Raw genomic sequence first — 16,264 nt, 5'->3', positions numbered from 1 at the left:
CAATCAAGTGGGCTGCTTTGTCCTGGATGGTGTTGAACTTCTTGAGTGTTGTTGGAGCTGCAACCATCCAGGCAAGTGGAGAGTATTCCATCACACTCCTGACTTGTGTCTTGTCGATGGTGGAAAGGCTTTGGGGAGTCAGGAGGTGAGTCACTCGCCACAGAATACCCAGCCTCTGACCTGCTCTTGTAACCACAGTATTTATGTGGCTGATCCAGTTAAGTTTCTGGTCAATGGTGACCCCCAGGATGTTGATGATGGGGGATTCGGCAATGGTAATACCATTGAATGTCAAGGGGAGGTGGTTAGACTCTCTCTTGTTGGAGATGGTCATTGCCTGGCACTTGTTTGGCACGAATGTTACTTGCCCAAGCCTGGATGTTGTCCAGGTCTTGCTGCATGCGGGCTCGGACTGCTTCATTATCTGAGGGGTTGCGAATGGAACTGAACACTGTGCAATCATCAGTGAACATCCCCATTTCTGACCTTATGATGGAGGGAAGGTCATTGATGAAGCAGCTGAAGATGGTTTGGCCCAGGACACTGCCCTGAGGAACTCCTGCAGCAATGTCCTCGGGTTGAGATGATTGGCCTCCAACAACCACTACCATCTTCCTTTGTGCTAGGTATGATTCCCATTGACTTCAATTTTACTAGGGCTCCTTGGTGCCACACCCGGTCAAATGCTGCCTTGATGTCAGGGGCCGTCACTCTCACCTCTGGAATTCAGCTCTTTTGTCCATGTTTGGACCAAGGCTGTAATGAGGTCTGGAGCCGAGTGGTCCTGGCGGAACCCAAACTGAGCATCGGTGAACAGGTTATTGGTGAGTAAGTGCCGCTTGATAGCACTGTCGACGACACCTTCCATCACTTTGCTGATGATTGAGAGTAAACTGATGGGGCGGTAATTGGCTGGATTGGATTTGTCCTGCTTTTCCACATTGTCAGGCAAATGTCAGTGTTGTAGCTGTACTGGAACAGCTTGGCTAGAGGCGCAGCTAGTTCTGGAGCACAAGTCTTCAGCACTAAGGATTGCTAAATTCAAACACACGGGCAGTAACTGTTGCCACGACAAAAGTGACAACGGCTGGTGTACCCTCCTCCTGTTGTCTGACTGCGGCTGCATTGATCTCCTGGATTGCCATAGGAACAGGAGTAGGCCATTCAGCCCCTCAAGCCTGTTCCACCATCCAGTTAGATCATGGTTCATCCATATTTTAATTTCATTTACCCGCGTTGGTTCTGCATCCCTTAATACCCCTGTCTAACAAAATTTTGTCCATCGCAGTCTTGAGATTTTCAATTGACCCCAGCCTCAATAGCTTTTTGGCGGAGAGAGTTCCAAATTACCACTACCCTTTATGTGAAGAAGTCACCTTGAAATTAAGGCAAGGTCGTTCAGACATCACCCTGAACGACCTTGCCTTAATTTCAAGGTTATGCCCCCTTGTTCTGGACTCCCCCACCAGAGGAAATAGTTTCTCTCTCTCTACCCTATCAAATCCTTTAATCATTTTAAGCACCTCAATTAGATCACCCCTTAATCTTCTATACTCAGGGGAAGCCTCGTCTATGCATTCTGTCCTCATAGTTTTAGCCCCGATATCATTCTGGTGAATCTGTGCTGCACCCCCTCCAAGGCCAATATATCCTTCCTGAGGTGCGGTGCCCAGAACTGAACGCAGTCTCCAGAGGTCACTTGCAGAGCCGGAGCTTTTTAACATGCGGTGAGAGTGATGTCATCGGGCGGCCCGGTGCATGAGCAGGAGGAGGTCATAGGTCGATTGAAAACTGGAAGTACACACACTGTCACTAATCACTCCGTCAAACTAAACACTCTGGGGGAGAGCTGCGGTGACTGATGGGGAACTGTGTGCGGGCCATGGATTGTTTTCAGGATTATTGGGTGAGGGCGGGGAGGAGTGGTGGTCAACTCGCTGCTGCTCATGCTCGAGCTTGATCCAGGTGTAATTGGGGGGGGGGGAAACATATTTCATTTCCCCATCTAGACCATGTTCTCCTCCCTCCACCCTCCTGTGCTTCTGCTTCCCCCTCCCCCTCCCCCTCCCACCCCCCGCTGCTTCTGCTTCCCCCGGGCTCTGCTCTCCTCCCACCTTGTGACTAACTCCATCAGCTGGAGTTTTGGTGCTCGGCCTTCGGTCCCCATTTTTAGTGAATGGCAGTGAGGGCAGTTGGTGACCTAGTGAACATGCTTGGCAAGGTTGCTGTCCCGCTCATGTGCATCATCGAAAGCAGAAATACTCAGTCCCTGGCACCAGTCACTACTTTTTTTTGAAGGGTAACAAAGAGACCACAGTATTTTTACAGCAAACACTTTAAATTTTTAATAAAAACAAAAAATCCCAAAATAGCCTATTTAATTACATTGGCATACAAACATTACAGCATCATTTACAAACTCTACGCTCAATCATTTGATGAAATAGGATCACGGTGGCACATTGGGCCAACAAGGAAGAAGAATGAACTTGCATTTATATAGCGCCTTTCACAACCTCAGGACGTCCCAAAGCGCTTCACAGCGAATGAAGTACTTTTGAAGTACAGTCACTGAAATGCGGGGAAACAGTGGGGACCTGGCTTTAAATCGGGTGAGGATGCAAGTGTTTTATCTGTGCTGGATGTAAGGGTCCTATATGGAATAGGTCAGGGGGACCTCAAACCAGCTGTATTGGTCCATGGTACAAAACTGTCTGTATATCAGCACAAAGTGCCATTAAAGTAGCATTAGTGAGGGGTGAGCTGTTGTGGAGTTAAGGCACATTCTTTGTGCAGAGCAGAGGCAGTTTGGGAGTTTTACTCTAAACCTGGCCATTCTGAATCTGGCCTGTGAGCACTCAGTGCTGATAATGGAAACATGCTCCAATCCTCACCTTGGTGAGTGGAAGATTTAACAAAGCGAGCACATGTAGACATAAGGATAAAAAGAAAACAGGATGTTGAAATCAAAAGTACAAAGAGGAAGGGCCAATGAGGGTCTCACCCAAATTATCCTGCCAGATGTGTCCAACATTATATACTGAATCCATTTCAATTTATATATTACCCAAATTATTGCCATAACAATTGGCAGTATATCAGAAATCACTTAATAAGCAACATATCAATACACGGTTTTAGTATATAATTTAATGAAGAATGATCAACTCATCTGCAAGTTTTCAGTCAAGCTCAATTCCTGGAAGAGCCAGAAAGCGTCTGCTCTTAACATCCCTGTGAAATAATCCCATTACCTGTTGTGACTTGTTTGCATGTCAGTAAATAGAAACATTGTTTTAACCCAGTGTTGTCCAATAGAAATCACTGACTATCCACAGGTGAGGTTACGGTGACATTGTTTTAACCACATTCACTAATATTAGTAGAAAACCCCTGACACACACTCACACACTACAGGTAAATGTACTTCACTCGTGTATATTTACTGAACAAACATCTCCCACCATTCAGTGTCCAAGGATGTAAAGCACTCACAATGATCAAAAGAACACTCCCACACTCTGCATTTTGTCTAGCAATTCCTATATCCGTATAATTTTTCTCCCAGATTGCTTGCAGGAGTGTCTGGGTCTTTAATCTTTCATTCCGGGAGATTCCAGGACAATCTGGGAGGCTTGGGAACCCTAAGGAGTCCTGGCTCTGTAAAAGGGCGCGAGGCTGGTGGGATGGTGTCGGTTATGAATTTCCTGCTGCTTCCGCCTCCTGAGCCCAATTCACAAAATGCTGGCAAGATACAACAACAACTTGCATGTATATATCGCCTTTAATGCAGTAAAAGGTCCCAAGTCATTTCACAGGAGTGTAACGAGACAAAAATTGACACTGAGACAAAGAAGGAGACGTTAGGACAGATGGCCAAAAGCTCGGTCAAAGAGGTAGGTTTTAAGCAGTGTCTTAAAAGGAGAGAGAGGTAGAGAGATGGAGTGGTTTGGGAGGGAATTCCAGAGATTACGGTCTGGACAGCTGAAGGCACGGCTACCAATGGTGGAGCAATGGAAGTGGGGGAAGTCAGTTTTAACTACATGCACTTATTTTAGTAGAAAATGCCTTATACACTCACACACTACAGGTAAATGTACTTCACGTGTGTATATTTACTTAAAACATCTCCCACCATTCAGGAACCAAGGATGTAAAGCACTCACAACGATCAAAAAAACACTCGCACACTCTGCTTTTCATCTTACCATTTTACCAACAAACACGCAAAAAGGTTAAAGTTCACGTGCATACACTGTGTGAATACAAGGATTGAGATCACAGGCCCGACGACCGTGTCTATTCCTCATTTTTATTCAAAAATGCAATTAGCCACATCTGGATTCCCAATGAACCACAAGGGGCTAACGTATTGGACAACACTAGGTTAAAAGCTTTTAGTTCCCACTCCCAACAAAAATGAGCAGTGGTAGATGCAATGATAATGCGATTTGGCACTCTACAAAAAAAAGGGAGTGTTTTACAAGCCCTTCAAGCCTTTAGATCTACAGTGACGCTGTGTGTAAAAGGCAATAAAAGTAGAAGATAACTTCCTATATATAAACTTTCCAACTACATCAATGCTACCAACATTAACAATGAACTGATGAACACAATGAAACATTTCACAAGATACAATACAAAGACCTGTTTGCTGTACAATGATTATTGAGCGTTGACTTTTAGGTGAAAAAATATTGGTTGTCGCTTTCTTCGTTGTCCTCAACCTCCTCACTCACTGCTAGTTTGCCGTTCTCTTCATCTTCAGGGGGCTGTGAGCGGTACATCAGTTTTCTACCCAACTGTTGAAAAATAGTTCAAAAATTCATTCGGGTCTCAGTAATGCACTTTAAAAAAACAAATAATCATAGAATCATAGGATGGTTACAGCACGGAAGGAGGTCATTCGGCCCGTCGTGTCCATGCCGGCTCTATGCAAGAGCATTCCAGCTAGTCCCACTCCCCCGCCCTTTCCCCATAGCCCCGCAAATTCTTTCCTTTCAAGTACTTATCCAGTTCCCTTTTGAACGCCATGATTTAATCTGCCTCCACCACCCCCTCGGGCAGTGCATTCCAGATCACATTCCAAATCTAAAAGAGGCTTTTGTGCCTCAAACAATCCAACCAGCCTGATCCTTAACTGGGAGAAGACAGGCAAGGATGTTAGGGTACAGATACACAGATCTAGGAGGACAGATACATAAGATCTGAGGGTACAGATATAACTTAACAGAATGGTACCAGGGATGATGTGGAGAGACTAGAGACGCTGGGATTGTTCTCCTTGGAGCAGAGAGGTTATGGGGAGATTTAATAGAGGAGTTCAAAATTATGAGGGATTTTGATAGAGTAGTTAGTGAAAAACTATTTCCAGTGGCAGGAGGGTCAGTAACCAGAGGACCCAGATTTAAGATAATTGGCAAAAGAACCAGAGGGGAGATGATGAGAAATTTTTTATGCAGCGAGTTGTTATGATCTGGAATGCTCTGCCTGAAATGGCGGTGGAAGCAGATTCAATAGTAACTGTCAAAAGGGAATTGGATAAATACTTAAAAAGGAAAAATTTGCAGGGCTATGGGGAAAGAACAGGGGTGTGGGACTAATTGGATAGTTATTTCAAAAAGCTGGCACAGGCACGATAGGCCGAATGGCCTCCTCCTGTGCTGTATGAGTCCATGATTAATTTATATATATCTGGGAGTAGCTGGAACTAACAGATCTCGGTGTTCTGATTTAGGATTTATCCAGCAACGGGGCCAAGAACTGCCCTTTGGAAACCTCCAGGGCTTAAACTGGGAAAGGCAGCGAGTAAGGATTGCAGGCGTTCCTAGGGCTGTAGGAAGGTCACACCATCAGCTATTTCTCAACTAATTAATAAATAAATCCTTAAATAAATGGTGAGACTGCCTAGTAATATGCTCAGTTCCGAGACAGCAGTACTTCACCTGTCACAGAATGACTTGCACCCTAATAATACATACCCATTTGTGTGACGCTTTTTGTGATGCCAACAGTAGAATTCTCTGTCTTGCTTCCTGTGTAAGTTTTATACGAAGCCTCGCTTCTTCATTCAGCCTAAAGTTAAGGAACATTGGGCATAGAATATGTATGTTAGCACAGTCCGCCATGGTGAAGGATTAACTCGTGAACGAATTCAACTGTGCAGAATAAAAAACAAAAATCACAACATAGAATGAGCACAGGACACATCTCAAAATATCAATGCCCACTGATTATCCAACAACCTGCTGGTTCAATTTTCCCTTAGCCTGCTCTAAAAACAGTGGGGAGTAGATTTTCTACTTGGAGCCTGGGCGTAAAAGTGGTGTTTTGGATTGGCTGCCTATGATGTTAGCTGTGGCTCAGTGGGTAACAGTCTCTCCTCTGAGTCAGCAGGTTGTGAGTTCAAACCCCACTCCAGAGGCTCGAGTGTATAATCCAGGCTGACACTCCAATGCTGTCTTTCAGATGAGACGTTAAACCGAGGCTCCGTCTGGCCTCTCGGGTGGATGTAAGAGATCCCATGGCCACTATTCAAAGAAGAGCAGGGGAGCTCTCTCTGGTGTCCTGGCCAATATTTATCCCTCAACCAACATCACTAAGAACAGATTACCTGGTCATTATCTCATTGCTGTTTGTGGGAGTTTGCTGTGTGCAAATTGGCTGCCACGTTTCCTACATTAAAACAGTGACTACACTTCAAAAGTATGGCTGGAACAGTCCTGCAGCATTGGCACTTCCACAGTTTATACATGAGCTATTCAACCGTGGGGTATCACTGCAAGCTTTCTCCTATCCTCACATATGCAGTTTCCACTGGATGTTCCACTGGAATGCTGGAACTGGGGACGTTTCAGCTCTGTACAGACAGTCCCGACAGTTGGCCGCTGCACCTCACGAGTTTACTTACTGCGCAAATCACTTGGAGACAACTTGGGGTGAAAGGTACAATATAACTGCAACGACATCCTATTTGACCCTGGGCTGAACCTCTGACCCCATATCCTCTCCATCACCAAGACCACCTACTTCCACCTCCATAACATTGCCCATCTCTGCCCCCGCCTCAGCTCATCTGCTGCTGAAACCCTCATCCATGTCTTTGTTTCCTCCAGACTCGACTATTCCAATGCTCACCTGATCAGCCCCCAACCTTGCACAGTCCATAAACTTGAGCTCATCCAAAATTCTGCTGCCCGTATCCTAACTCGCACCAAGTCCCGCCCACTCAACCCAACCTGTGCTCGCTGACCTACACTGGCTCCCGGTCCAGCAATGCCTCGATTTTAAAATTCTCATACTCATATTCAAATCCCTCCATGGCCTCACCCCATCCCATCTCTGTAAGCACCTCCATCCCTACAACCCTCTGAGAACACTGCGTTCCTCCAATTCTGGCCTCTTGTGCATCCCCCACTTCCTTCGCCCCACCATTGGTGGCCGTGCCTTCAGCCACCTAGGTCGAGTTCTAGAAATCCCTCCATAAACCTCTCTGCCTCTCCTCCTTTAAGGCACTACTTAAAACCTATCTCTTTGACCAAACTTTTGATCACCTGTCCTAAATCCTTTGGCTCTGAGTGAATTTTTTGTCTGATTACACTCCTGTGAAGCACCTTGGGACGTTTTACTAAATTAAAGGCGCTATATAAATGCAAGTTGTTGTTGTAGTTACTATACCAGGTGATACATTTACCTGTACAACATTGGCGCAGACTATGGTGTGGAGTTAAATCGCTCATCACCTTGGACTCAATTTGTTACATTGAGACTACAGCACAGATTGGTCCATGCCGGTGTTTATGCTCCACACAAGCTTCCTCCCTCCCTACTTCATCTAATCCTATCAGCATATCCTATTCTTTCTCCCTCATGTGTTTATCGAGCTTCCCCTTAAATGCATCCATGCTATTTGCCTCAACTACTCCTCGTGGGAGCGAGTTCCACATTGTTAACACTCTCTGGGTGAAAAAGTTTCTCCTGAATTCCCTATTGGGTTTATTGGTGACTGTCTTATATTTATGACCTCTCGTTCTGGTCTCCCCCACAAGTGGAAACATCTTCTCTACATCTATCCTATCAAACTCTTTCATTATCTTAAAGACCTCCAACAGGTCACCCCTCCGCCTTCTCTTTTCTAGAGAAAAAAGTCCCAGCCTGAAGTCTGAAGATAAACCTATTTAGGACAGAATTTTACCAGACACTATGTCAATGTCTCTTTGATCTAATGTTATTATTCAAACAAAATGTGATTCTCCATCATTCATTCACCCTCCACTCACAAATAAAAACTGGCATCATCTCAAGGGGGGATGTTAATGTCTGGGACACTGCCCTTCAACCCATCCACTCTCTCACAGGCTGTAGAGTGAGGGCCCACAACTCATCCACTCTCTCACAGGCTGTAGAGTGAGGCCCTTCAACCCATCCACTCTCTCACAGGCTGTAGAGTGAGGCTCCACAACTCATCCACTCTCTCACAGGCTGTAGAGTGAGGGCCCTTCAATCCATCCACTCTCTCACAGGCTGTAGAGTGAGGGCCCACAACCCATCCACTCTCTCACAGGTTGTAGAGTGAGGCCCCACAATCCATCCACTCTCTCACAGGCTGTAGAGTGAGGCCCCACAATCCATCCACTCTCTCACAGGCTGTAGAGTGAGGCTCCAAAACCCATCCACTCTCTCACAGGCTGTAGAGTGAGGCCCTTCAGCCCATCCACTCTCTCACAGGCTGTTGAGTGAGGCCCTTCAGCCCATCCAGTCTCTCACAGGCTGTAGAGTGAGGGCCCACAATCCATCCACTCTCTCACAGGCTGTAGAGGGCCCCACAATTCATCCACTCTCTCACAGGCTGTAGAGTGAGGGCCCACAATCCATCCACTCTTTCACAGGCTGTAGAGTGAGGGCCCCACAATCCATCCACTCTCTCACAGGCTGTAGAGTGAGGGCCCACAACCCATCCACTCTCTCACAGACTGTAGAGTGAGGGCCCACAACCCATCCACTCTCTCACAGGCTGTAGAGTGAGGGCCCACAACCCATCCACTCTCTCACAGGCTGTAGATTGAGGCCCTTCAGCACATCCACTCTCTCACAGGCTGTAGGGTGAGGCCCTTCAGCCCATCCACTCTCTCAGTTTCCTGTAGGGTGAGGCCTTGTTCTGAGGCTTCTGTGGTCAGCAGCCAATCCAGGAATAGAACTGGTTGAATGTCAGAAGTGGCAGAGGTTCATCTCTCTCAAGAGTGGGAACAAAGCACCAATCTCGCTGTGGCCTCACCAACCGATGCCTCTTAGGTTAGGGCGTAATGCAGCCTGCAGCCAGCCAGGCCGTGGGGAATGTGGGCTCCTACCTCCGACACACAGCCCACAGGCAAACTCGGGCTCCCGGCAGTTTGGCTGGATCGGAGGCAATTCAAGGCCAGAGTGCATGGTCATGCAGTGAAGGTGGGGACAGATGGCGGGGCGTGGCACGGCAGGGCGCAGCACCTTGTGAAATGAGGTTTTACACACAGCAGAACAGATCACTTGCTGCCCATTACGCAAACCTCAAAGTGACATTGTCCCTGCCAATTCCTCTGTGGGCTAGGCACAGTCCTTATTTTCAATGTGGAGGCTGAATGACTTTCAAAGAGACGTGGAATTCACTGTAAGTAATCTAACATTAGGTTAATCTAACACACATTAGTATTACAATGTCCTCACTTTTCTCGATTTTCTTTTTTTTTTCTCTTCATAATGACTTGGACCTTCTCTGTTGCGACCGTGTCAATACAATCCAACAGTCTTTGGATCTCAGTCTCAATATTGGCCAGCTTCTGCACAGGATCAGCAGGCAACTGAGCATTCTTAAAGCAGACACGATGCAGCTTATTGAGGCCTAGGTTCAGTTGTTCCAACGCTTCATCCTAAAATAAATACATCATTAAATAAATTTAAAACAGAAATAGAGTTTCCTAGAAGTAAAGGGAATTAGGGGTTACGGGGAGCGGGCAGGAAATTGGACATGAATTTAGATTTGAGGTTAGGATCAGATTAGCCATGATCTTATTGAATGGCGGAGCAGGCTCGAGGGGCCGAATGGCCTACTCCTGCTCCTATTTCTTATGTTCTTATAAATTGTACATGTGCCACTACACCACGCTGAAATCCTGCTAATGATTTTATTCTAATTTGGCTCAAAAGTAATTTGCCGATTTAGATACAAAACATAAATCATGAGAATGAGTAAATTACCAACTCCAAAGCACCGTGTAAACACCCAACCTCTTAGTCATTACTAGGGTTGCCAACTCTGGTTGGACGTATTCCTAGAGGTTTCATCACATGACCTCCCGCCTCTAACTGCCTCACCCAGTCAAACATCATCGCCAATATTTGTATAACCAATAAACGAAAGTGTTCAAAGAAAATGACAAAAAAACACCCAATTTTTTTTTAATGCCCCAATGATTTATCCCCCAGGTTGCTCACAGCAGGAGATTAACCTTTAATTCTTGGAGACTCCAGGACAATCCTGGAGAGTTGGCAACCCTAAGCAACAATGACGTATATATTCACATACACTCTATTTTTCCACAGTTTTTACTACTATATTAATCGTCTCCATTGTATCTTGTAATGTTTTATTGTAACTGATGTGTGTTGTTTAGACCATTAGTGATTATATCTATCCACACAGTGGCAGCAGGGCCTCGTTATAAAACGGCCGCCACACATTTCCAGGGGTTTCGAACCAGCCTTTCTCGACAGTCTATCAGTGACCCGCTTTGTACCCTCTGATGCGGACGACCATACCGGGATTGTGGCCATTAAAGTGCTGCAGTAATTTGCTCAACTTTGCATCACATCCCCAAACGGCAGGCAGCAGAGATACACGGTCTACACACAACTTTATTTACAAACAGAATAGCAATTAGAAGATCACAGCTGAGGCTTTGGTTACTGGGGGTCACAGGGTTTGAATTCGCTGCGAAGGATGGTTGATGGTTGAGCAAAGTTGACATTGGTTCAGGGCCTGCTCTCTGCATTGCATGGCTTTCTTTGGACGATTTATTTGTAAGATATTTTTGAGGGTTTTAATAAAGATTCTTTGAAAAGTTTTTTTTTCCATAAGATGTTTTTGGTGAGAGTTTTTTTTTTGCTGTTTCTGGTAGAATTTTGAGAGATTTATTTCAAAAACAGGGCGCGAGGGCGGAGGAGGGCGATCACGGGGTCCTGTCGGCCAGGTGAGCTTGTTGGGCCTGGATGATGCACTCCTGCTCCTCCGGGCCCACAAGCAGTGCAATAAAGGCCCCCACCTCATGGATCCAGCCCTTTCCCGCCGTCTGCTTTCACCTGCCATGAATGGGAAGCCTGAACAGGTACGGTAAATTCATTTAAGTTTTCCAATACACAAAATATTAAGTACCTCAAATATTTCAATGGGGTACATTGCCCTTTTAAGTATCTGCCCGCCCGGCTTTAAGTGGGGGGGTCTTCCTGGTGTCTGCTGTCCACATGCTTACAAACCTGCCTGGGTCAAACCTGGAAGTGGGCGAGTTGGAGCTGGGACACGGTCCCACTCCAAGTTATTATTTTAAACTTCCCACCCACCCCCCAACCCAACTGTTCTTGGGAGTTAAAATACCCTCCAAGAGTCCGGAGAGGGTTACCAGGACAACACCAAATCCTAAACTTCTTAATACGAGGATAGGCACCAAGACTTTGGATTATTTACTTTGGAGAAATGCAGAATAGATCATAGTTTTTAAAATGATGAAGGGTTTGGATACAGTCTGATTAGACGAGTTATTTGAACCAGGAATAGAAGGCAGGTCTATAAAAGATTTCCGTTGATGCCAGGAAAGATTTCTTTTCGTCGAGAGTCATCACCCTCTGGACTAATCCGCCAAAACACGTAAAGAGCATGCAGTCACCACGTGCTTTAAGAGGGAACTTGACGTGTATGATGTGTATGTGGACTTTCAAAAGACATCTGATAAAGTACCAATAATAGACTTGTTAGCAAAATTGAAGCCCATGGAATTAAAGGGACAGTGGCAGCATGGATACAAAATTGACTAAGGGACAGAAAGCAGAGAGTAGTGGTGAACAGTTGTTTTTCAAAATGAGGGAAGTATAGAGTGATGTTCCCCAGGGGTCAATATTAGCACCACTGCTCTTTTTGATATATATTAATGACCCAAGACTTGGGTATAGAAGATATAATTTCAAAGTTTGGAGATGACAGAAACTTGGAAATGTAGTAAACAATGTGGAGGATAGTAACAGACTTCAGGAGGACATCGACAGACTGGTGAAATGGGCAGACACATGGCAAGTAAAATTTAACACAGAGAAGTGTGAAGTGATTCATTTTGGTAGGAAGAATGAGGAGAGGCAATATAAACTAAATGGTACAATTCTAAAGGGGGTGCAGAAACAAAGAGACCTGGGGGGGCGCACACACAAATCTTTGACGGTGGTAGGATAAGTTGAGAAGGCTATTTAAAAATGCATATGGGATCCTGGACTTTATTAATCGAGGCATAGAATACAAAAGCAAGGAAGTTATGCTAAACCTTTATAAAACACTGGTTAGGCCTCGGCTGGAGTATTGTGTTCAATTCTGGGCACCACACTTTAGGAAGGATATCAAGGCCTTGGAGAGGGTGCAGAAGAGATTTACTAGAATGGTACCAGGGATGAGAGACTTCAGTTATGTACAGAGACTGGAGAAGCTGGGGTTGTTCTCCTTAGAACAGAGAAGGTTAAGGGGAGATTTGATGGAGGTGTTCAAAATCATGAACGGTTTTGATAGAGTAAATAAGGAGAAACTGTTTCCAGTGGCAGATGGGTCGGTAATTGACAAAAATTCAGAGGCGACATGAGGAAAAAACATTTTACACAGCAAGTTGTTATGATCTGGAATGCGCTGCCTGAGAGGGTGGTGGAAGCAGATTCAATAGTAACTTTCAAAAAGGAACTGGATAAATACTTGAAGGTGAAAAATTTGTAGGACTATGGGGAAAGAGCAGGGGTGCGGGACAAGGAAACCTCCTGCTGATTACCACCTACCGTCCTCCCTCAGCTGATGAATCAGTCCTCCTCCATGTTGAACACCACTTGGAGGAAGCACTGAGGGTAGCAAGGGCACAGAATGTACTCTGGGTGGGGGACTTCAATGTCCATCACCAAGAGTGGCTCGGTAGCACCACTACTGACCGAGCTGGCCGAGTCCTGAAGGACATGGCTGCCAGACTGGGCCTGTGGCAGGAGGTGAGCGAACCAACACGAGGGAAAAACCAACTTAACCTCGTCCTCACCAATCTACCGGTCACAGATGCATTTGTCCATGACAGTATTGGTAGGAGTGACCACCGCACAGTCCTCGTGGAGACGAAGTCCTGTCTTCGCACTGAGGACACCATCCAACGTGTTGTGTGGCACTACCACCGTGCTAAATGGGATAGATTCAGAACAGATCTAGCAGCACAAAACTGGGCATCCATGAGGCGCTGTGAGCCATCAGCAGCAGCAGAATTGTATTCCAGCACAATCTGTAACCTCATGGCCCAGCATATTCCTCACTCGACCATTACCAACAAGCCAGGGGATCAACCCTGGTTCAATGAGGAGTGTAGAAGAGCATGCCAGAAGCGTACCTAAAAATGAGGTGCCAACCTGGTGAAGCTACAACTCAGGACTACATGCATGCTAAACAGCGGAAGCAACATGCTATAGACAGAGCTAAGCGATTCCACAACCAACGGATCAGATCAAAGCTCTGCAGTCCTGCCACATCCAGTCGTGAATGGTGGTGGACAATTAAACAACTAACGGGAGGAGGAGGCTCTGTAAACATCCCCATCCTCAATCATGGCAGAGTCCAGCACATGAGTGCAAAAGACAAGGCTGAAGTGTTTGCAACCATCTTCAGCCAGAAGTGCCGAGTGGATGATCCATCTCGGCCTCCTCCCGATATCCCCACCATCACAGAAGCCAGTCTTCAGCCAATTCGATTCACTCCACGTGATATCAAGAAACGGCTGAGTGCACTGGATACAGCAAAGGCTGTGGGCCCTGACAACATCCCGGCTGTAGTACTGAAGACTTGTGCTCCAGAACTAGCTGCGCCTCTAGCCAAGCTGTTCCAGTACAGCTACAACACTGGCGTCTACCCGACAATGTGGAAAATTGCCCAGGTATGTCCTGTCCACAAAAAGCAGGACAAATCCAATCCGGCCAATTACCGCCCCATCAGTCTACTCTCAATCATCAAAGTGATGGAAGGTGTCGTCGACAGTGCTATCAAGCGGCACTTACTCACCAATAACCTGCTCACCGATGCTCAGTTTGGTTTCCGCCAGGACCACTCGGCTCCAGACCTCATGACAGCCTTGGACCAAACATGGACAAAAGAGCTGAATTCCAGAGGTGAGGTGAGTATGACGGACCTTGACATCAAGGCAGCATTTGACCGAGTGTGGCACCAAGGAGCCTTAGTAAAATTGAAGTCAATGGGAATCGGGGGAAAACTCTCCAGTGGCTGGAGTCATACCAAGCATAAAGAATGTGGTTGTTGGAGGCCAATCATCTCAGCCCCAGGACATTGCTGCAGGAGTTCCTCAGGGCAGTGTCCTAGGACCAACCATCTTCAACTGCTTCATCAATGACCTTCCCTTCATCATAAGGTCAGAAATGGGGATGTTCGCTGATGACTGCACAGTGTTCAGTTCCAGTCCCAACCCCTCAGATAATGAAGCAGTCCATGCCCGCATACAGCAAGACCTGGACAACATCCAGGCTTGGGCTCATAAGTGGCAAGTAACATTCGCGCCAGACAAGTGCCAGGCAATGACCATCTCCAACAAGAGAGTCTAACCATCTCCCCTTGATATTCAACGGCATTACCATCGCCAAATCCCCCACCATCAACAACCTGGAGGTCACCATTGACCAGAAACTTAACTGGACCAGCCACATAAATACTGTGGCTACAAGAGCAGGTCAGAGGTTGGGTATTCTGTGGTGAGAGACTCACCTCCTGACTCCCCAAAGCCTTTCCATCATCTACAAGGCACAAGTCAGGAGTGTGATGGAATACTCTCCATTTGCCTGGATGAGTGCAGCTCCAATAACACTCAAGAAGCTTGACACCATCCAGGATCAAGCAGCCCGCTTGATTGGTACTCCATCCACCACCCTAAACATTCACTCCCTTCACCACTGGCGCACCGTGGCTGCAGTGTGTACCATCCACAGGATGCACTGCAGCAACTCGCCAAGGCTTCTTCGACAGCACCTCCCAAACTTGCGACCTCTACCACCTAGAAGGACAAAGGCAGCAGACACATGGGAACAACACCACCTGCACGTTCCCCTCCAAGTCACACACCATCCCGACTTGGAAATATATCGCCGTTCCTTCATTGTCGCTGGATCAAAATCCTGGAACTCCCTACCTAACAGCACTGTGGGAGAACCTTCACCACACGGACTGCAGCAGTTCAAGAAGGCGGCTCACCACCATCTTCTCAAGGGCAATAAATGCTGGCCTCGCCAGCGACGTCCACATCCCATGAACAAACAAAAAAAAAATTTGGCTGTGCTTTTTGTTTTTCTGGTTTTAGATAATATTACTGGGAGTAAATGGATGGTGTTGGAAATTCGATTTTTGCCTGTGTTGATTTTCTGTTACTTGTATTCTCAATGCTCGAATCAGAATGTAAAGCGTTAACTCTGACAACTGCACACAGTCGTTCCACTGTCCTGCCCCAGGGCAGGTCCCAATTCAAGTCTCACCCACATGAGATTCTGGAGCCTCTTACTAGGGAAGAGTAGCTTAGGTGGATTTCCATTGTCTTTCTCACGGTTTTTATCTTCAGAGTACCTTCTCCTCGGTGGGCTGTAGCCAAGACTAAAGAGGCCCATGGACCCTTCACAATAAGGGGGCCACCCGCACCCATTGGACACAAAGTCCTCCCGCTGGACGTCAATCAGAGCTGGCACTCTGGTCTCTGCTCGCCGGGACTGTCTGGAGTGAGGCCCGAACCCAACCCTCTGATTCAGGCACCCCAAGCCAGCGGTCATTTCGTCCAGACACGAGTCCCCCTCTGGACGTCATCCCAGTGTTTAGAGACCATGGCCTCAATATTAATCCCCGCACAACGGGCGGGAGGGGGTCGCGAGGGGTGGGGGGAGGGGGTCGCGAGGGGTGGGGGGAGGGGGTCGCGAGGGGTGGGGGGAGGGGGTCGCGAGGGGTGGGGGGAGTTAACTCAAAAAGAAA

The 16,264-nt window shown here is 46.7% G+C and overlaps 1 protein-coding gene across 2 annotated transcripts in view; it reads right to left on the bottom strand.

Moving 5' to 3' along the window:
• Positions 1–2,330: 2,330 nt before the first annotated feature.
• Positions 2,331–16,264, bottom strand: part of LOC137341505 (coiled-coil domain-containing protein 38-like) — a 52,440-nt gene continuing 38,506 nt past the window's right edge. The window contains exons 14-16 of one of the 2 annotated variants that reach the window (XM_068004625.1): positions 9,700–9,902; positions 5,982–6,075; positions 2,331–4,802 (exon numbers count right to left, since the gene is read on the bottom strand). In XM_068004625.1, coding sequence (XP_067860726.1) covers positions 4,683–4,802; positions 5,982–6,075; positions 9,700–9,902 — 417 coding nt within the window. In that variant the 3' untranslated portion in view covers positions 2,331–4,682. The remainder of the gene's footprint in view (positions 4,803–5,981; positions 6,076–9,699; positions 9,903–16,264) is intronic. The other variant, XM_068004626.1, reaches the window with a different exon arrangement.

This window comes from Heptranchias perlo, chromosome 24, assembly GCF_035084215.1.
Source record: "Heptranchias perlo isolate sHepPer1 chromosome 24, sHepPer1.hap1, whole genome shotgun sequence".
NCBI lineage: Eukaryota > Metazoa > Chordata > Chondrichthyes > Hexanchiformes > Hexanchidae > Heptranchias > Heptranchias perlo.
Note: the sequence above shows the minus strand (reverse complement) of the source record. Positions and strands in the feature narration are given on the sequence as shown.